The sequence below is a fragment of the Eublepharis macularius genome, chromosome 1, assembly GCF_028583425.1.
Source record: "Eublepharis macularius isolate TG4126 chromosome 1, MPM_Emac_v1.0, whole genome shotgun sequence".
NCBI lineage: Eukaryota > Metazoa > Chordata > Lepidosauria > Squamata > Eublepharidae > Eublepharis > Eublepharis macularius.
Genome location: NC_072790.1, coordinates 150,736,741 through 150,758,899, shown reverse-complemented (window position 1 = coordinate 150,758,899; position 22,159 = coordinate 150,736,741). Strand labels below are relative to the sequence as shown.

At 46.5% G+C, this 22,159-nt stretch overlaps 1 protein-coding gene across 1 annotated transcript in view; it reads left to right on the top strand.

The window, feature by feature from the left end:
• The first annotated feature begins 15,672 nt into the window (after window positions 1–15,672).
• NID1 (nidogen 1) overlaps window positions 15,673–22,159 on the top strand; it is a 94,837-nt gene continuing 88,350 nt past the window's right edge. Inside the window, exon 1 of the mRNA XM_054975120.1 lies at window positions 15,673–15,951. Coding sequence (XP_054831095.1) covers window positions 15,748–15,951 — 204 coding nt within the window. The 5' untranslated portion in view covers window positions 15,673–15,747. The remainder of the gene's footprint in view (window positions 15,952–22,159) is intronic.

The window sequence follows — 22,159 nt, the reverse complement described above, 5'->3', positions numbered from 1 at the left end:
CAAAAACTGCCTCCAGGCACCTTTTCAAAGTTTCCACAACATATTTGGGATCAGCTGAAAGTGCAAGATAGAGCCAAATGTTATGCACATATTGGTGACAACCCAGACTACATCTTCAGATCATCTCATCCATTGGGTTTATGTAAATGTTGAAAAGCAGAGGAGACAAAATGGAGTCATATGGGACCCACAAGGCAAAGGCCAACACACTGAGCAGTGGTCCTCCAGCATCACCTTCTGAAACCTACCCTCCAGGTAGGACCAGAACTGGACCAGAAACACCACAAAATGGTGCTTCCCAGTCCCAGCCTGGAAAGATGGTCCAGAAGGCTACCACAATCAATGGTACTGAAAGCTGCTGAGAGGTACAGGAGAATCAACAGAGTTATACTCCCTCTGTCCATCTCCCAGTGCAGGTCATCCACTACGTTAAGCAAGGCTGTTTCAGTCCCATAACCAAGTGTGAAACCAGATCACCTTGCTCCAGGATGGAACATTTAACATTGGTCAATAGTTACTGAAGTTTCCTGGATCCAGGGTTCTTAAGTAGTGGACACTCCACGACTATAACAAACCTTTTGTGAGCATTTGGGAAGATGAGTTCCGACTCTTGCTCTAACACTAAAGGATTAGAGCAGAGAGGGGGAGCCAGTCCTCCTTCCCTTTAAATTTGAGGCCTTGGGTTGGCTAGCAGAGCACTGTACCGCATCCTCCAAATGTGGGGCAGAGCAGAACGGGTGACTGTGTCCGGGGTCTGGGTCCCAGCCCCCAGACTTGGTAGGAGGGAACAGCAGGTCAGCCGGGCTGACGGGCAAACAGAGGGGGCAGCCAGCAGACAGCAGGTCAACTGGTCAGCCAGCAGACAGCAGGTCAACTGGTCAGCCAGCTGACAGCAGGTCAACCGGTCTGACTGGCAGGCAGAGGGGGCAGCCGGGGGACAGCAGGTCAACCCCTCCCATGGGCAAATGGAGCCAGAACCTGCCGGTGCCAGGGGCAAGGGGCAAAAGCCCAGGGCCTCAGGAGGCAAGGGGAGACAGAGAGAGGCCAGCAAGTCCCACTCCCCTAGGGAAGGAAAGGGGACTAAGCAAGGCGGAAGGGGACAAGGGCAGAGGGATTGGGAGCCCAGCAGTCACCCACCCAAAGACCTTACCTGAGGAGGAAAAGCAGCAGCAGCCCCAACAACCCAAAGCCACGCCCCAGCTAGAAAATAGTAGCCTGGCCCAGGAGTTGCCAAAAGCCAAGCCACTCCAGGTGGGGCTATTGGAGGCACTCTGCAGGAAGCCCTGGGCAACCAGCCAAGGAGCCGCAGCTGGACCCACCTTCAGCCATCAGCTCAGCCAGGGAGGCCGGGCTGCTAGCCAGGGGACTGCAGCTGGACACGCCTTCAGCAATCAGCCAAGGCAGGGAGGCTGGGCAGCCAGGGAACAAGGCACAGCTGGTGCTGGTCAGTGGGGCCAGATCAGCTACCCCAGCTGCAACTGCTTGGTGCAGCCCAAGACCAGGCTGGAAGAGGGGTGGGGCAGTAGAAGGAAGCCCTATAAAAGCTGGCTGGGAAGAGCTCTGTGGTGGTGGGTGTGAGTGAGGAGTGATGATGTGGAGTGAGAGCAGTAAGATGCAGGGGTGGAGGCTTGGAGGAGAGTTCTGGAAGGAGGAGATGAAGGAGGACGCAGAGGGTAAGCAGGCCAGGTTGAGCAGGCCAGTGAGTGGACTGAGAGGGAGTCTGGGTGAGGTATACCGCTCCTCCTTCCACAGAGCAGGGTCCTGCAGAATCCCTGGCCCCCCTATGACATCAGGAGCAGACCACCCAGTGCCATGCCCAGCGTCAGCGGCGGCAAGCCCTGACAAGTTGGTGGCCTGTACGGGGAGAGACGTTCTGATGCAGTCACCAGTCAAGGGGTGGCCTCCCAAGGCCGCCGCTCCAGCGGAGCTTGGACCGTGGCTGGAGGAACCCCTGGATGGGATGTGGGGAAAGTTGGAGACAGCCTACCAAGCCGCTCCGGCAGAACTAGCACAGGCAGTGGACCCGCAGATGCAAGACGGCGCACTCATACAGCCCTTGCCAAGGGTTTGCGCCCTCGTTTGGGAAAGTAACCCACCACCTGGCAAGCAGGTGCTGAGTCTATGCGCCACCGTGAGGATAGGCCGGCTGATCCTACAAGCCCTGTTGGACTCCAGGAGTGCAGTCTCAGCAATTCGGCCCCAACTCCTCCCAGCTGCCGCCCCAGTGCACCGCTGGATCCCGGTGACGGATGTGATGGGCCGCACCCAGTTGTACCCTACGGCCCTAATCACGGTAGAGTACCTAGGGGTCTGCCACCAAATGGAAGTTGCCCGGGTAGCTCACCTACCCGTGCCAATGCTGCTGGGAAGAGATGCCCCGGGGTTTTTCAGGCTCCTCCAGCAGGCAGCGGAGAAATTGGGAAGAGACGCCCCAGGGATCGCCAGGCATCGGCTGGAGGCGGCAGGGGAATTGACAGACCCACAAGTTGCCACCGCTCTACATGTGGAGGAGGCCGACGACCCGGGAGAGGGTCCCTCCATCAGACCAGGGGCAGAACCACGGACTGAAGACCCAGCTGGACCCCCGGCAGACCGCCCATTCCGTGAGGCCCAAGGGGCAGATGAGTCCTTGCAGCGCTTACGAGAGACAGCCGCCCGTGAGGAGGAGCTAGTGCGGGATGAGCGGAGGTCTCATCGGCTTCCTCGCATCGAGAGGCAAGGGGGTGTGTGGGTCCGCCTTGCCCATGCCCCGAATGGCCAGGGAGAGGTCCGCCAACTACTTGTGCCAGCAGCCTATCGGGCGGAAGTCCTCCGCACGGCCCATGAGCACGCTTGGGCCGGGCACCTGGGGCACCACAAGACCCTGAGGAAGGTTCTTGAGCAGTTCTTCTGGCCCTCTGTGAATGCAGATGTAAAGGCCCACTGCCGCTCGTGTCCCACCTGCCAGCGGGTGGCAGCCCGCCGCCCGCCGAAGGCCCCCCTCTCCCCGCTGCCCGTCATGGAGACGCCCTTCCAACGCATCGCAATGGACTTCATCGGACCGCTGCCACGCACACCCCAGGGCCATCGCTTCGTCCTGGTGATTGTGGACTATGCCACGCGGTTCCCCGAGGTCATCCCGCTGAAGACCATGCAGACCCTGGGGATGGTACGGGCCCTGTCCAAGTTTTTCACGATGGTGGGGCTGCCAGACGAAATGTTGACGGATCGGGGGGGCCCGTTCCATGCCACAGCCATGCACCAGCTCTGCCGGAATTTGGGGATCCAGCAGGTGTTCACCTCGGCTTACCACCGTCAAACAGATGGTTTGGCAGAGCGGCTGAACCAGACCGTCAAAGAGGCCCTGAAGAAGATGACGCGGGACAAGCCTCACCAGTGGGACTTGTACATCGACCCGCTCATGTTCGCCCTCCGGGAGACCACGCAGGCCTCCACCGGCTTCAGCCCATTCGAGCTGCTATATGGGCGCAAGCCACGGGGGATGCTCTCCCGGCTGACGGAACGCTGGGGGCCCCGGGCCAGCAGCCCCGCGCCCCCCATACAGGGATACGTGAGCCGGCTCCGTGACCGGGTGCAACAGTCCCAAGCGGAGCCAAATCGCAGACTGACTCGCACCCAGTCAAGGCAAAAGGCCGCCTATGACTGGGGTGCGCGGATGAGGACTTTCCAGGCTGGAGAGAAGGTCCTCGTGCACCACTCGGTGTTCCCAAGAGAGGAAGGGGACCCATGGAGGGGTCCCTACCAGATTCGAAGGGTGCTGGGCCCCACCACCTATGAAGTCCAGTGTGGGGTCGGCCGGCGTTGGTGGAAGACCCTGCATGTGAACCTCCTAAAGCAGTGGCACGAGCACCCAAAAGAGGAGTGCGGCATGGCTGAGGACCCGCTAGAGCTCCCTGACAGTGTGCTGCCTTGGACCACTGATGCCCCGGAGTTCGAGCAGCCCAAGGTGGACCCTCAGCTCAACCCAGCTCAGAGGGCCCAGCTACAAGACCTCTGGGCCCGGATTCCCGGGGTCTTCTCCCGCAGGCTGGGCAGCACGAGCCTGATCCAACATGCCATTCCAACGGACCCGGGGCAGACAGCCCGGGCTACCTGGCGCCCCATCCCCAGGAAGCGGTGGGAGGCAGTGGAGAAGGAGACTGATGAGATGCTCAGGCTTGGGGTAATCGAGCCCTCGCGAAGTGCTTGGAGGAGCCCGATAGTCTTGGTGCCCAAGCCGGATGGGACCACCCGATTCTGCATTGACTATCGCGAACTGAATAAGGTGGCCCAGTTCGATGCATACCCCATGCCCCGAGCAGATGTGTTGGTAGACCACCTAGGGTCCGCCTGCTACCTGTCAGCCCTATACTTGACGAAGGGCTACTGGCAAGTGCCCGTGCGGCCAGCGGACCGGGAGAAGACAGCCTTTGCCACCCCACGAGGCCTCTTCCAGTTCAAGAAGATGCCGTTTGGTCTACACGGGGCGGCTGCCACATTTTTGCGGCTGGTGGACCAAGTGCTGGGAGAGTGCCGGGCGTATGCAATGGCGTACATAGATGACATCATCATCTTCAGCCCAGACTGGCCCACCCACCTCCAACACTTGGAAGCTGTCTTGAGGGCCCTCCAGCGAGCCGGACTACGGGCTAACCCAAAGAAGAGCCATCTGGGGTTCCAGGAACTCCAGTACCTGGGCTTTGTGGTCGGGGGAGGCCGAGTTCGCCCACCACCAGACAAGGTGGCCTCGATAGCCGATGCCCCACAGCCCCGGACCAAGAAGCAGGTCCGACGTTTCCTGGGACTACTGGGGTATTACGGGAGGTTCATCCCCCACTTCGCCTCCCGAGCCGCCCCCCTGACAGACTGCTTAAAGAAGGGGCTGCCCAACCAAGTCCAGTGGACCCCAGCGCTAGAAGCAGCTTTCAAGGACCTGCGGTCAGCCCTCTCTAATACCACAGCCCTGTGGAACCCGGACTTTGACCGACCCTTTACGCTGGCCACAGATGCTTCTGACACCGGCCTTGGGGCGGTCCTGACTCAGGAACGTGACGGAACTGACGTCCCCATCCTCTTCCTGAGTTGGAAGCTGCAGCCCGCGGAGAGGCGCTATGCAACAGTGGAGTGGGAGGCCCTAGCGGTCAAGGGGGCAGTGGGGGCCCTGCAATACTACCTGACCAATAATCCCTTTGTCCTACTAACGGACCACACACCCCTGCAGTGGCTCCACCGCATGAAGGCGCACAACCCCCGTGTGCTGCAGTGGTACCTCTCCCTCCTCCCCTTCTGGTTCACCATCAAGTACCGCAAGGGGGCGCAGCATGTGGGTGCGGACTTCATGTCCCGCATGTTCGAGTCTGACCCTGACCCCCACAACTCAAAGCTAAGTGGGGGTGTGTGTCCGGGGTCTGGGTCCCAGCCCCCAGACTTGGTAGGAGGGAACAGCAGGTCAGCCGGGCTGATGGGCAAACAGAGGGGGCAGCCAGCAGACAGCAGGTCAACTGGTCAGCCAGCAGACAGCAGGTCAACTGGTCAGCCAGCTGACAGCAGGTCAACCGGTCTGACTGGCAGGCAGAGGGGGCAGCCGGGGGACAGCAGGTCAACCCCTCCCATGGGCAAATGGAGCCAGAACCTGCCGGTGCCAGGGGCAAGGGGCAAAAGCCCAGGGCCTCAGGAGGCAGGGGGAGACAGAGAGAGGCCAGCGAGTCCCACTCCCCTAGGGAAGGAAAGGGGACTGAGCAAGGCGGAAGGGGGCAAGGGCAGAGGGATTGGGAGCCCAGCAGTCACCCACCCAAAGACCTTACCTGAGGAGGAGAAGCAGCAGCAGCCCCAACAACCCAAAGCCACGCCCCAGCTAGAATATAGTAGCCTGGCCCAGGAGTTGCCAAAAGCCAAGCCACTCCAGGTGGGGCTATTGGAGGCACTCTGCAGGAAGCCCTGGGCAACCAGCCAAGGAGCCGCAGCTGGACCCATCAGCCATCAGCTCAGCCAGGGAGGCTGGGCTGCTAGCCAGGGGACTACAGCTGGACACGCCTTCAGCAATCAGCCAAGGCAGGGAGGCTGGGCAGCCAGGGAACAAGGCACAGCTGGTGCTGGTCAGTGGGGCCAGATCAGCTACCCCAGCTGCAACTGCTTGGTGCAGCCCAAGACCAGGCTGGAAGAGGGGTGGGGCAGTAGAAGGAAGCCCTATAAAAGCTGGCTGGGAAGAGCTCTGTGGTGGTGGGTGTGAGTGAGGAGTGATGATGTGGAGTGAGAGCAGTAAGATGCAGGGGTGGAGGCTTGGAGGAGAGTTCTGGAAGGAGATGAAGGAGGACGCAGAGGGTAAGCAGGCCAGGTTGAGCAGGCCAGCGAGTGGACTGAGAGGGAGTCTGGGTGAGGGTATACCACCCCTCCTTCCACAGAGCAGGGTCCTGCAGAATCCCTGGCCCCCCTATGACGTCAGGAGCAGACCGCCCAGTGCCACGCCCAGCGGCAGCGGCGGCAAGCCCTGACAGACTTGTCCATACAATAGCTCCATTGACACCAGGAGCTATAAAGGGGCAAGACAATTCATTGCTGTTTCTGTGGGATACTGCCTTCTTCAAATGCCCAATTCACTATGAAGTGGGAAATCAATCCTGTGTGTTCAGTTCTGGGTGGCTCCTCTGCCAAGCTGTGAGCCTTCACAGGTACCCTATGCCACCCCTGGCCCTCCTTTGGATGGATATGATGGGAGTTACATCATGGTAGATAAGAATGGAGATATGTTATTGCATTCATGGGGGGACTATTATGTACCATTATTTTAAAGAACTTCAGCCAGATATTGCATAGATGAAATTACTATGTTTGAGTGACTCCTGGGGAACTACTGGCAAAGTTCAAACATCACATGTACCTTGATTAGTGTAACTGTGAATGCAGACAGCCCCATTGATTATGGTTAGTTAGGGTCAGTCAAATCAAGATTTGAAACCGTGGTTTGAAGTTGCTTCATTTCCTAGTTAGTCTTTGATTTCGCACAATATGTGAATGCAGTCATCCTAGTTTCATCCTTGTTTGATCCCTGGCACTGCCCTCTCTGGTTACAGAATAAATGCAAGGAACCTGGCATTTGTCAAGATAATCCACATTTGAATAATTTATCATTTGTGTCTGTGAGCTGCATTCTGGTTTCACAATTAACTATTGTTAAAATACACCATGGTTTCATGTTGTGTCTGAACTGAGCCTCTGAGCCTTGTCTCTTGGTAATCCTGGTTTCTATAAAATCCCAGTAGATGTACTGAGTCTATGAAAAGCTCAAAGGGAATATTTGTCCTCTGGCTGCAAACCTCTCACTTGCCTTTTTACAATCAGCTGGTTCATTAGAAGTCTGACACTCCCTGCAAAACCATGCAGCAACGTTCAAAAGAATTTGCCATCTTTAAGGGTATTCAAGAGGCAACCCGAAAAGGTATCAACTTTTCCTTGTTATTATGGAACTTCTGAATGCATGTGTGGGAGCGATAAAAAAAACTTTTACTAGTAACACCTTGTGAGAACTGAGGACACAAGGTCTAGCATAGACACACCTACTTCAGATGTAAGCATGTGTTCACACAGGGCAGTATATATATATATATATATATATATATATATATATATATATATATATATATATATATATATATATATATATATATATATATATATATATATATATATATATGGTGACCCCACCCCCACTCCATGTAGACAATGTCATTTGATAAGCGATCGTAGGATAAGTGGTCAAATTTCTGAAGCCGCCAAACTGTTATCCCAAGTGGCATAGTGGATGGAGTGTCATACTACAATTGGAGATACTCAACACTCAGGTTCAAATTTCCACTCTGCTGCCATGAAGCTCACTGGATGACTGCGGGTCAGTCAAACTATTTCAGCCTGCCCTAATCTACATGACAGGGTTGTTATGATGAACTGGGAACAACACCACGTGTGCTGACTTAAACTACCTGAAAGAAAGACGGGATAAAAATCTAATACATAAAACAAAATTGGCTATTCCAATCTCATGAGAGATGTGAGTTTCTTCATCTTCCGGCAGAGCCTCTTTGTTGATATCCCACTTTGGAGCCTGGCCCTGGCCTGTAGCCACTGAATTCATAAGAGAGATTGGAATGTTGCTGCTGCTGCTGCTGTGTGGAGTGAGCAGCAGGATCTGTGCATCAAACACAATTCCTCTTTCAATGAGCTGGTGCCCAGTTACACAGGGGCTTACGAAACTTGGCAAAGCAGCCATATTTCAGTCAAATAAATTAGAGCCAGGCCAGCTTTCTTTAAAACAAGATACATTTTCAGGCTTGCTTACAGATTTTTCCACCAGTTCTGAAATAAATGCATTCACATCGTTAAAATAGAAACTGTAAATGGTAATGTTTCCACTGTTGACCAGCATAGACCAGTTGGTGAGAGCTGCAAATGTACTTAACTATTGTTAGGTAATACAATATAGTTTGGCTGTCATTATTCTTGAACTTGTTGTTCCCTTTTAAACCTCCCAAATGCATTCAAAACATGTGAGTTCTACTTTTTAAACATCTTCCAAAAATGCACGGGTGGCTTAAAGACAGGATGTCTCAGAAGCAGCAGGATTTATTCATTTTATTCAGAAAAAGTCCTCCCTAGAGTTAGAAGGGGTGTTTATGTGTATAGATGTGCGGGTCATCTGATTGAATTGGAAGGACAGGACTTCTAGGCAAACAGACTTCTGTCCCCCTGGGATTATCTGATAGCAAACTAGGGCCAAAGTGGAATGCAAAAGTGAACAGATAAGATTTAGCCCTTAAGAGGAAGCTTGTTTGTGTGTCAAAAGTCTCCTACATCAATTAAAAATATGGTGTCTAACATAAAGTATTAGAAGAAATCTGCTCTTTTTTTTCATTTTCAGTTCCCCCCCCCCAACAAACTTAATTGGGTTTTATTAAATTAGTTATTTCAGCCGTTTGTATTAGTTCAGTTCTCACTTCCACATGCTTCAATGGGAGCGGTATATAAACAGTCATTGTTGTTGTTATTATTATTTTCTGTCTTCAACATTACAGTATGTAGTAACAAATGGGGTATTTGTGGATTTGCATGCGTCTACCCATTTATATGTAACAAAATTCACTGAAAGAGTATTTTTTCAACAAAAAATTGAGCATGCAGATGAAGGGAACTAAACTTTGCTCCATTTCACACCTTATCTCACTATACTCCAACATTTTTCTCCCAGCCTAGCTTATTGTAGCCAGGATGGAACCACAATGTTAGAAAAGAAATGCTGAAAGTGAGATAGGACATGGGAAGATGCAGAGTTGAGCTACTCTCTCTCTCACACACACACTCAGCTCAATAGATCTTGTCCATGTTTTTTTTAATGTGTAATCACCTCTAATTTGTTCATTCATTTAACTAACTAAAGCAGATTCCTAGTCTTTTCCCCTGTCGGGGCTTAAAAATGGGGGAGGGGGTCCTTTAATTTACTGTATTTACTCAAAAAACGACCATGAATGTAAAACAACTCCCTTTAAAATGTTATATACAATTTTTGCTCATTATTGAACATCATTATAACTTCTATACAAATGTAAGACAATCCCCCTTTTGTTGACATATATGTGAAAAAAACTAGTCTTTCATATGACATATGCAAGACAAGTGCATATTTAAAACCAGGGCTTTTTTTCTGGGAAAAGAGATGGTGGAACTCAGTGGGTTGCCCTAGGAGAAAATGGTCACATGGCTGGTGACCCCGCCCCCTGATCTCCAGACAGAGGGGAGTTGAGATTGCCCTCCATGCCGCTCAGCATTTGGGGATTGAATTAATGGCCGCTATTGCAGATGGTCATAAATTAACTGATATATTATTTTAAAGCTGCTATTCATGCATATTACAGTATTTATTTATGCTTAAGGGCACTTTTTTTGGGAAATACTTAAATATATATTAATGGTTATAACTGCTATATATGCACATTGACACTTTTCTAGATATACTTGAATTTATAATGTTTTATGTCTTATATAACTGGAGATCGTTGAGCTTCATTGCTGTGAGTTAAAGAGAATAACTTTACAATTTCAGAAAAGACCATAGAGTTTAGAAAACACACATAAAATTTTAGAACACGATCTGGTGATTTTCAAAGATGAAAATTTTTTAAAAACTTTTTGATTGAGGAGGTAGAGAATCACCCGAGAAAGTCTAATTTAAGGGTTAGCACTCTTAAGGAAGGAATGGAAGGAAAGAATTTGGTAGAATATCTCACAGAGCTCTTTACTGACTGTTTAGGCTCTGAGTACACCAAAGAGATAAAAATAGACTCTGCTTTCAGAGCCAATAGTAAAATAGCCACACGAAGAAACCTGCCCAGAGATATAATTGTTAAATTTGCAAATGAAAAGATTAAAAATAAGATTTCTAAGACATTCAGAATTAATCCTGAGTTAAAGATTCATGCCAAGTATTCTGATACCATCAGTTTATTGCAGAATCAAAAGGTAGTCAAGAAACTGAAGGAAGAAGTGGTTATATCTACTAGAGGTGTTGAAATTGTTTGGATGGGGTAATAATTTTTGTAGATTGATTGAGGTGCTGTACTCAAAACCTACTGCAAAAGTTCTGATAGGCAATGTATTACTCAATGGCCTTTCATTTACAGTTAGACAATGAATTATCACTTCTTTTATTCAACCTAGTTATTGAAATGTTGGCATTACAAATTCACCAACACAGGTACATTCAAGGAATCCAGTTAGGCAGTATAAAGACTCTTTTATATGCTGATGGAGGCATTCAGTGGAGGAACTTGTAATGGTTTTAGAATCATTTGGCTGGATATCTGACTATCAGATACAAAGTTAACACATTTAAATCAGTCCTACTGGGTATGCAAGTGGATCAAGAAACTAGGAAGGAAATAGTGATATTTATTGGTTCAGTTTGGATGAGAGAACAGATTAGATACTTGTGTGTGGGGGGGTCTCTTTTCTAACAATTTGAGTAAGCTGATAGAACAAAATATTACTCCATTTACAAAAAACAAAGAGTAAAGTATTAAAGCCTGGATCAAATTTAAGATCTCATGGTTGTGACAAGTTGCTGTTTTAAAAATGAAAATATTGCTAAGAATTCTGTTTCTTCTTACACCTTTGTCATTATTAGGTTCAATCATTACTGAATAAATTACTGTAATTAACTAAACTAATATGGAATAATTAAAAAACGTAGGATTCAAGCTAGAGTAATAAACCTTGGCAAGAGGAAGGAATCGCTGCTCTAAATGTATCAAAGTATTACTCTGCTTCTTGATGAGCTCAACTGGATCAGGAAACAGGAAGCCAAGGTACTTTGAAAGGTGGAGCAGCTAGGGAATGAAGTCCCACTAAATATCTGGATTTGGAGAGACAAATATATTTGATTAGACAAAAGAGAAAGTATGATTGGTTCTGCATCAGTATAGATTTGGGACAAATGCAAAGATGTACTGAAATTAAAGTATTTGATCTGTAAACCTGCACTATAAGGAAAGGAATTCATACACCATTTCGATATGGGAAGATTTAACACCTGGACTAAGGCAGGTTTGATAAGATCAATAGATTTTATACTTGAAAGGAGAATCCTGTTGTATGCTGAAGTCTCTAATAAAATGGAGGGAGGGAGGATCTCCAATTTCCTGTATTTACAGAGCAGAAATGCATTGTGGGGGAAATGAATATTTTTTGGCATTTTAGTGATTTCAAGAGAATATTGAATGAACCTGAGAAACAGAGGATATTGGCAACCCTATACAGATTATTACTGTATAGGGTGTATAAGGAAGAAGTGTATAAGGAAGAAGTATAGGGTGTATAAGGAAGAAGTGCTAGATTTATAAAGTAAAACTCCAGTTCTCCAGATTAGAGTCCTGCTACTCTTAGCCACTACACAAAACTGGCTCTCAGATCTCAGAAGTCATTTGGCTTGATTTATATAAAGAAAAACTCTTGTAACACATATTTAAAAGAAAATGCACTGAACCAATTGTACTGGTGGTATTTAATAGCAAATAGAATGGCAAAAATGAGTAAATCCAGTTCGAAGGGCTGCTGGAGATGTGAGGATAGCTGGGGAACATTCTTGCACATGTGGTGGAGTTGCCCAATTGCTATGTGTTACTGGCAGAGTACCTTGACATTTATGTTAGAGATGATAGAGTAGGCAATTTGAGTTGATCCAAATATTGCTGTGCTAGGAATATCCCCAAGATACTGGAATTTAGAGTTAAGGGACCTAATTAAGAATTTGCTGGTTGCAGCGCGTATGATCACAGAATCACAGAGTTGGAAGGAGCCATACAGATCTTCTAGTCCAACCTCCTGCCCAATGCAGGATGAGCCTAAAGCATCTCTGACAAATATTCATCCAGCCTCTTCTTGAAAACTGCCAGTGAAGGGGAGCTCACACCACCTCCCTAGGCAGCTGATTCTGCCTTTGAACTCCTCTGACTGTGAAAAAGATTTTCGTAATATCCATCCGGTACCTTTTGGCATGTAATTTAAGCACGTTGTTTCGGATCCTATCCGCTGCTGCCAACTGGAACAGCTCCTTGCCCTCCTCCAAATGACAGCCTTTCCTAGCAAAATATCTGAAAAATGCAACACACACACGCACACACCCCATGGTCTGGCTGCATAAAGTCTGGATTACTATGTTAACGTACAACATAATGGCAGACAAGCATTTATGGGGAGAGAGAGTAAAGATACAAGAAAAAATTATTAAGATTTGGAGGCCATTTGTAGTTTTCTGGAATAAAATCAAATTAAAGGTAATGTAGAAGAGGAAATTCTAGCGATTATTTGAAGGGCTTCAGTCTGCTTTACATACTGAGTACTTGATAGACTTTCTAGATGTAATGAGGTATGACTTGTCAATTTGTCCTGTAATCTTCATAGTCATATAGTAATATATTGTTCTGTAATATTTATGCAGTGTTATTATACCGTATATCTATCTTTTCTTATATGGAATTAAAAATAATAATAAAAGATCCATGTCTGTATGGATCTCTGTATGGGGCCTAACAGGTTTTCTAAAAGGTGGACTAGGAGGAGATTTGCTTCAGTTCTAGTATCCATCTTGAGTCTAATGGACTCTTGTTATCAGGCTGGAGTACCATGGTTCTGTGTTTGCAGCATAAGATTATCTCGTCTGAGAAAGTGCATCAACAAAAGTGAGCTGGTCACAGTTCACCTCAGACAAGGATCTGAGTTCTTTCTATGGCCAAATCCACACTACCTATTTGTTTCCACTGCTTTTTTGCAATTGGCGCGCTATTCATGCAGATACTCACACGCTTTCCCATTCTGCGTGTTCCCCGCCATCACTGCGCCACTATTGCGCCTTCCCTCCAAACCACGTGATATTCATGGAAATCCGTCTTCCCTTTTTTTTTAACAGTGCATAATGGTTGGTATACCGGTAAACCAACCGTAGTGAGCAGTGGTTTGCGCGGGAAAAGAAATGGTCACCGGAGCATGCGCATGTCACACGGGGACCGTTTCCCTATTGAGTTCCCCAATTTTCAAGAGTGCGAGGTGCTAAGCTGAGCAATCCTGTATTTCCCACAATGGTCGTCTCCAGTGAACGGCAGGTGCAGGAAACAAATTTATTCCTGAAGGCTTCGGAAGCAGGTGGGAGATTCTACCATGTGTGAAAGACAGAATGCATCATCACGTGGTGTGGCGTGGCTGGAGGCCATTCCTTAAGGCAATTCCTTAAATGTGAAAATCTCAGTTCAAATTTGCCCGGGATACAAACCAGCCAATTGTAATAAAGTGTTCTGTGATGAGAAAAAATGAGCCAATCAAAGATAAGGGGGAGGGTACATTGCCAGTTATCAAAAGTCAAGATATCGGTATACCGGATAATTGACCCTTTTTTTTAAAAAAAAAAAAGGGAAGTGACATGCGCTGTCAATTCTAACGGCAGAGGATGGAACCACCCATGGTAACGCTTTACTCGGTGGCGTGCGGAGAACTGATTGCGCCATGAAGACGCACCAGAAGGGTGGATGTGAGGATGCACAGCCTGGTAGCGGAATGAAGGTGATTGCCACGACAGCGCAAGATAAGCGGAAGATGAGTGAGTGTGGATTTGCCCTATCTCTCTTTGATGGGTACTCTGCATATTGAAGTGCCACGGGACTCTCTGGCCTAGTTCTCACAGATAAGGTAAACCTGTATCTGGATTGTATTACTTTTAGATTCAAAATGGAACACTCATATTTAAAAAGAAACAAATAGAGAGACCAGTGTGTTGTAGTGGTTAGCGTACTGGACTAGGATCTGAAAGATCCAGGTTCAGCCCCCCGCCCTTCTGCCATTGAAGCTTGCTGGGTGACCTTGGAGCAATCACATTCTCTCAGCCTAACCTGCCCTCACGGGGTTGTAGATGGTGAAGATAAAATGGAAGAGCTCCGAATGATGTAAGCCGTTTTGAGTCCCCATGGGGAGAAAAGTGGGGTATGAATGAAGTAAATAAAACAAAACAAACAAGCCCTTCTGCACACAGAAAACTTGATGTCAGGGAGAAGAGCTCTACCTTCAGCTCACAAGATCCAGAGGAGTTAGCCGTATTAGTCTGTAGTAGCAAAATAGTAAAAAGTCCATTAGCACCTTTAAGACTAACCGACTTGACTGTAGCTTAAGCTTTCGGGAACCACAGTTCTCTTCGTCAGATCCTATGTAGAGTTACTCCAGTCTAAGATTATTATTTCAGCAGGCTTAGACTGGAGTAACTCTGCACAGGATTGCACTATTTGTCTCACTAAATTCAGGAGTACCACAAGACTGCAGCAAACAGAAACATTTCAAGTATACCGTTAAAGTCACCTAGTAAAGAATAATGACAGATAAAAGAAAGTACTTGTTCCACTTTAGTAGTGGGGGTAGAAAAGTGCCATCAAGTCATAGAAGACATGGTGACACCTGCTGGGGGTTACTAACAGAGGTGGCTTGCCATTGCCTGCTTCTGCATAAAGACCCTCATCTTCTTTGGTGGTTCCCCATCCAATTACTAACCAAAGTTAACCCTGCTTACCTTCCAAGATCAGACAAGATAGGGCTAGCTTGGTATCCAGAACAGGGCAACACTTTAGTATATGACATTATCACAAGGTTGCTTTTTCAAATGATTAAACAGATATTATAACTACATATACAGACAGAAGCAGTAGATTTTTGAATGTCAAACGCTGGTCAAAAAAAAATAGGCACTCCTTGTGAGTGCTCAGATGCCTTCCACTGATCCTGGCTGACAGGATTGGATTGGACCTGTTGTGATCCAGAACAAAGTTGTTAAGTGATATAACATAAGGATCTTTTCTAAGAAAAAGTAAGCTTTTAAACAGAAAGTAAGTGTGGGATAATATATCTCCTAACTGCACTCTTGGGAAAGGGCGGGAAAGTTCGGTTGCAGAATGCTGTCTATTAGAAAACCATAGATGAGTGTGCTCTGCGTGAATTTTTGATGGATTTGGGATGTGGGGCGGGGGCAGGCAGAAGCCCGTCCTCTAATTGCGATAGGCTAGTTTTTCTTTAAACTTTCTGTTGATTGGCCGCCTCCCCACCCCAGCAAGGATCTCCCGCTCCTCTCTTTCCCACTAGAGTCCTGGCGGGGTTTAAAACTTCGGCGTGTTCGGTTTGCGGGCTCCTCCGCCGCCTCGTTCAGGAGCTGCCCAGAAAAGGGGTGTCTTTGGAGCGCAGGAAGAAGGGAACATGGTCAGCCTGAGGAACTTGAGTTTGTGGGCGCTGCTGGCGCTGGTTGTGCCGGGGGACTGTTTACCTCACGCGGGGTTCCTCTTCCCCTTCGGCTTGGAGCGAGGCGACGCTGAAGTGGAGCCCGGGGACGACGTGAGCTCCTCGCCCCTGGTGCTGAACACCCCGCTGCGCTTCTACGGGTCCAGCGTAAACTCCCTCTATGTAAGTGCGCTTGGAGCTATAGGAAGGGGAGATGCAGCGATCAGTAGAGCTGGGCTGACGAGGCCAGGGTGGGAAAAGTAGAGCGGGAGAGAAGGAGCTCTTCTGGGGCCTGGGATTCCCGCAGTTCAGGGCTGGAGGCAGAAAAAGGGAGCGAGGGGTGGCTGCTGTCATGCTGTCGAGAAGGGCATGCTGTTGAGAGGGAGATTGCTTGATTCCCTTGGAGCGAGCTGCCCCTTTTTCTCATTTCGGATTGCGTGGCTGGGGCCGATTGTGCATATGCCCGACGGCGCTGCCATTCCTCTAAGTATGTGATTAGGAATGCGTGTATCTGAAGGCAAAACCAAATCGCTGAAAACATGTTTTGGGGATAAGATCAAGACAAGCCTTTCTATGAAGTTTCAATTAAAGTAAAAGACACTCCGTTGTATCCATAGCAGGATGTTAGGAAACGAACACTGCTTTTTATATTGTGGGATGGTGGGAGGGTCTGACCTGGAAGGCTGATAAAAGGTACCGCAGAGGCACTATTTGACATTCAGCACGGAGTATGGGGTGAAGAAGTCCAGCAGCAGGTTAGAGAGATGGTTGTTGGGCGGGAAGAAAAACTATCCTGAACATTTTGGCAAGTAGAATAGAGTTTTACTAATTCCAAACAAAATAGAAAGCAGATGGTTGTCATCTTTTCCTGGACTTACATTCCGAACTGGAAGAGGCATTGTGACTGTGTAGTTTATGCCATGGCGCTATATGGCATGCAGATAAATTTACTAAAAGTATATTTGAGTACAAACCGTCATATTCTGCAGTGGTCTAAATAAACTCCTCTTCTAGCATTAACAGTGAAATCCTAAGGAGAAATCAGTGGGCTTAGACTGGAGTAACTCGGCTTAGGTTTTCACGGTAAATGAGCTAAGGACTTTAATCTTGTTTATGTGTGAGTGTGCGGATGAACTCTGGATTTATTTACTTACTCCAAACATGATTGTAGTAGTGGTAGGAAACAAGATTTTATGTTGCTATTTGCCTAGTTATTGGAAACATGCACCTTTTACAACACTGAAATTTTAAAAGCAAAAGGTAACTAGTGTTGTGTTTCTGTACAATGTTGCATTATTAAACAGGTCAAATGTTATAAGTCATTTGAATAGTATTTATTATTGGCACACTACATCAGGTATATTAGCACTGAGTGTAAAACCATCCTATTCTATGCTATGCACAGGGACATATGAATAACATTGTAAATTATTATTCTTTGTATTGTAAGTTCAACAGAAGTGTAGATCAAAAGACTACTGCAGTAGATAACTAGTCTTAAAAATATATTATAGGCAGTGTTGTAATGGTTAGTGTCAGGCTACGATCTGGGGACTCAAGTTGAAATCCCCGCTCTGCTATGAAGGTTGCTGGGTTACTTTGGGAATGTCACATGCTCTCAACCTAACCTACCTCACATGGTTTTTGTTGGGATAATAAAATTATTTAGGAGAGAATAATGTTGTAAGCCACTTTGGGCACCCAATAAGGAGAACAGTAGGGCATAAATATCCTAATAAATAAATAAATAAATAAATAAATAAATAAATAAATAAATAAATAAATGTTTGCTCTTGTGTTAGCTGACATTTGCTAAGTAACCAAAATGAAATAATCCATTGAATGTAGAATCCAATTTATGTTCTGTTATTGCATTGTTTGACTCTGATATATAATTATTTTGAGACACCGAAGTTTGGTTCCATCAAATTTAATAGCATGGTTGAGATTTCAAAAACGAAGTAAAAGTTGATAAAAACCAATTTAACTATGAGGCTAATGAGACAAAAGAACTTTCATGTGAAACCTTGCATGTGCTCAGGGTCTCATTTAAACTGCTGCAAACTGAGCAATGAACCTGTATATGCTTAGGTTACATGCAGTCTTGAAATCCTTTCTGCATGGGCCAATTTAACCAGTTCACTGCAGTGTGGTGTTTTTTTGTGACCATCTGCTCCCAATTTGCTTCCATGAGTAGTCATTCCAGCTACTATGCAGCTTTTCTGTGGCTTTCGTGGGGGCACTTACACCTCAATTTTTTTAAAAAAATACATTTTTCAGGCTGCTGTTTCTTCGTGCACCTTCTTTATCCTGTCTTTTAGCGTTCTGCCCCCTCCCATCCTCTGCCAGTCCACTTTATTGTGATTGACCATTGTTGTCTATCCAGACACTCCCACCCCTTCCTTTCCATTCCTCTCCCCTCCCATCTTTCCTCTGCATTTTCCTTTCCACTTGTTTTCCATTTAAAAAAAACTGTAGAATCAATGAGAGGGAGAAATCCAATAGATTGATCCAGCATTCCAGCGATGCAATTATTCATTGTTTATGCAGAAAGGGGGAAAAAAGGAAAGGGCTGGCACTGTGACTTCAGCAATGACAGCATTGGTGACGAAAGCGCCAGCACTCATCAATCCTGATGCATTTTGACGTGGTGCAGAGTAAAAAGAACGGCACCACACTGACTAAACATGAGAGGTGCGAAAGGGCCCAGACAAGCCGATTCCATGCCATTTGGCTTGACTTCTGAGATAGTGAGTAGTTGCATTCCCCGCTACAGTCACCACAAGGGCTACTGTAGCCCTTGGTTGGATTGCGAATCGGCATGCTGCTGGTTTGAATTCCCCTACTACCATGAGCTCAGCAGGTGACCTTGGGTAAGCCACTCCTCTCAGCCCCAGTTGTACTGTGAGGATAATAATAATGGTGACCTTGCTGAACGCTCTGAGCAGGGCACTAACCTGTCTTGAAGAGTGGCATATAAATGCAGTTGTTGATGTTGTTGTTACTGCTGATCTCTGGTGTGCAAGCAGCTTGATTTGCGGCCAGTGGTTTAAAGAATACCCTGATGGTGTCAGATGGGGAAGCATTTTGTGCCTTGGCACCATCACATTTAAACCAGGCCTAATTGTCACTTGCAGTGTGGGCCAAGCTTGTGTCATAAAAACACTGGAGTGGGCCAAAGTAATGAATAACTAGAACAGCAGCTTTAGGCTTCTGAACGGGGCCTTCTGCAGGTGCCACTTTGCACAGAGGCAAAATCAACAGCTACTTGTGCACATGCATTTTCTGTGGTGGCCCCCACCTTAAGGAACAGCCTACCTAAAGATGTTAGCAAAGCACCTAGTCTGCTGGCTTTCTGCAAACTATGCAAAGATGAATTATTTGAGAGGGTTTTTTACGCAGATAGGAGGGCTGTACTGTAAGGAAGCAATCTCAAAGAGATACATCAGGAAAGGGGTAGAGAATATAGACTTTACTACTATGTACTATAGTAGTTGCTGTTCTATGTTGCTGTGTGATCCTACTGTGTATTTTCTATGTTGTTTAATATATCAGTCTGAGAATTGCTTATGGTTTGTTTCAGCATTTCTTCAACTTTGTATTAGATTTCTGTTGGTTTTAATTCTTTGTAAATAGCATTTGTATACCCTATTACTTTACAACCCTGACCTGGATAGCCTAGGCAAGCTAAGCAGGGTTGGCCTTGGTTAGTAATTGGATGGGAGAACTCCAAAAAAGACCAAGGTTGCTATGCAGAGGCAGGCAATGGCAAACCACCTCTGTTAGTCTCCCAGCAGAGGTTGCCATAAATCAGCTATGACTTGATGGCACTGTCTCCACCACCACCATTACATTGTTTATAGAAGTGTCCTTGGAACTGACGGTAATGACTCACTGTGTAATCCATCTTGAGTCTCAGTGAGAAAGGCCATAAATAATGTAAATAAATAAAACTTACTTTGCAAACATTTAAAATTTACTTTGTAAACATAGTATTTACTATGTTCTTACAGGAATATATGACACTGCTTTATATTGAGTCATATAATTGGTTCATCTGTCCCATTACTGTGCTTTTTAATAACACCCTGAAGTAAAAGTCTTTCCTATCTGTACCATTGAAGGACATTTTAACTGGACATGCCAAGTATTGAATCTATGTGCAAAACATGTGCTCTGCTGTTTAACTTCGACAACTCCCCTACCTCTGTACAGTGTCCCCCTGGTATTAATTGCTCCCAGCTTTCTTTTATGTGGATGTGTTAATGTCCCTTGTGTGGTTTAAGTGTTGAGTATTCCCAGTTTGAAAAGTTGGGTTTCTTCTCCCAAACTCTAGAGCTGTTCAGCTGTTTTGTTTTCCTGCTTTCTGCTCCTCATTCTGCCTTTCACAAATTCCATTAGCTAACCGAGGCAGAACTGTGTATAGAGTGTGCATGGCATGTTTTCTTGTATCCCTTAAGTGTACTAAGTCATCTGTGTAATTCAGAAGGACTGATTCCTAAAAATATATCATGGTTACGTCCTGTCAGATTAAATGGAGGTATACCCTAAAAGGAAATGATGCACTCTGTCTCCCTCCTAATCTTTATATAAATTTATCTCTGTAATAAGACTGTCTTACTGAAATGTGGATATCTTCCTTTAGACTGCTGTTTAATTACATTTGCATTAAAATTATGATCAGTCATAATTCTCAAGATCTGACAGCCTTAAATACATTTTCTTAAGGGGACTAGTAAGCAGTCAATAGGTCATTCCTGCCCATAGAAGTCAATGGAAAATTATCAGTACTAATGAATCTGGATAACATCTTAAATCACTCCATTAAATTAACTTGGGTGGTTTCCATATGGGGATGGGCTTGTGTGGTTTCCCCACTGCGGCTGCAGCTGTTGATACAGCACAGCAGCAATGGATCTTCCACATGGCAGGATGGCCTACAATTTCCTTGCCCCAGTCCTCCAACAGTAGCTATGCCCCGTCCCCCAGGCCACCAGACTTTTCCCAGTTTTTTTAAAATTAGCAATGAAATAGTGTTATATTGCTACAATATTATAGCAATATATATAAAAGATTGTCTGAATTCTCAGCTTTCATTTTTTTTAAAGAAGTCTCTAGCCCCTTTCATTACAAGCCTCGGGTTTTGAAAAGTTTTTTGAGAGAATTTTTAGAGGGCCTTTTTTAGTTCTTTAAAATGAAAGCGAGGAATCAAAGATTCTGGTACAAATATGTATTAAATTTATATTGCTATAATCAATATACAGCTATATTTGTATAATCAATGGCTGATTTTTAAAAGGTTGTGGGGGAGCGCAGGGGGAACGTTAACCAAATCAGGCCTCAGCAGGGGCCTTCCCTTCCTTGTTGCTTCAGGCATGACTTAATTCCCGGTGTGACAACATGCACTCTGAAGCTCCTGAACCCATTCCGTGCACTCCCCCAGCCCCTGCCAGCCAGGTGAGTGGTGGCAAGGGGTGGAGACTGGGAGTGGGAATTCCTCTTCTCCCTCCAGGGGACTGGTAACCCTATGGTTTTCCTACTGCCTCCAACTTTTCCAGTGAGTTTTACCCTCTCATGAGGTGACCAAAGTACTATAGCCTCCATTTAGTCATTTTAGCTTCTAGGGAGATTTCAGGCTTGATTTGATCTAAAACCCACACACTTGTCTTTTTAACCATCCATGGTATCTGTAAAACTCTCCTCTGACACTACATTTCAAACGAATCAGCTTTCTTCCTATCAGCTTTCTTCATTGGCCTTTTTCATATGGGAAATTTACTCATCTCATTTTTAGCGTTCTCTTCTCATAGATAGGATTAGTTTTGGCCACCTACCTTTCCATAAGCCGCTTTTAATCACGGTGTGAGTGCCATCTTTTTTTGTCCACACCACCAAGAAATAAAAAGGGTTATGTGGTGAGGTGTGGACATCATCATTGGTGTCACTGGTGCTGTCACATCACTGTCACCCCTTATTTATTTTTGTGTATGCCAAATTGTGTTATTACATTATTTTGACTATCAAAGGCACCCAGCACTGTTAGCAGTGTGTGGGGGGGAATTAAAAAAAACCCTCCCTTTTGTGGTCAGCAGCCTGCTGGAGGGCAGCGCAGGCCCTCCTTCCTGAGTTGGAGAGGAGAGTGGGTCATGCTCTCCTTCTCCATTCCTGCATGAGTAGAAGGGAAGTCTCTCTTTGGTTCTTTCCCACCCTGGCAGAGCCTGGGAAGGAAGGAGGGCAGGCAGTGCAATTACATCATTTTCTGAAGTAATCTTTCTCCCGGAGAGTACTGGGGGGCCCTCTCCCCTGTGATCAGTAGTTTGTCAGAAACCATCTAGCAACCCTACCTGTCAGGAGTCTATAGGGATCTGGCAACCCTAGGCAGAGGGGAAAT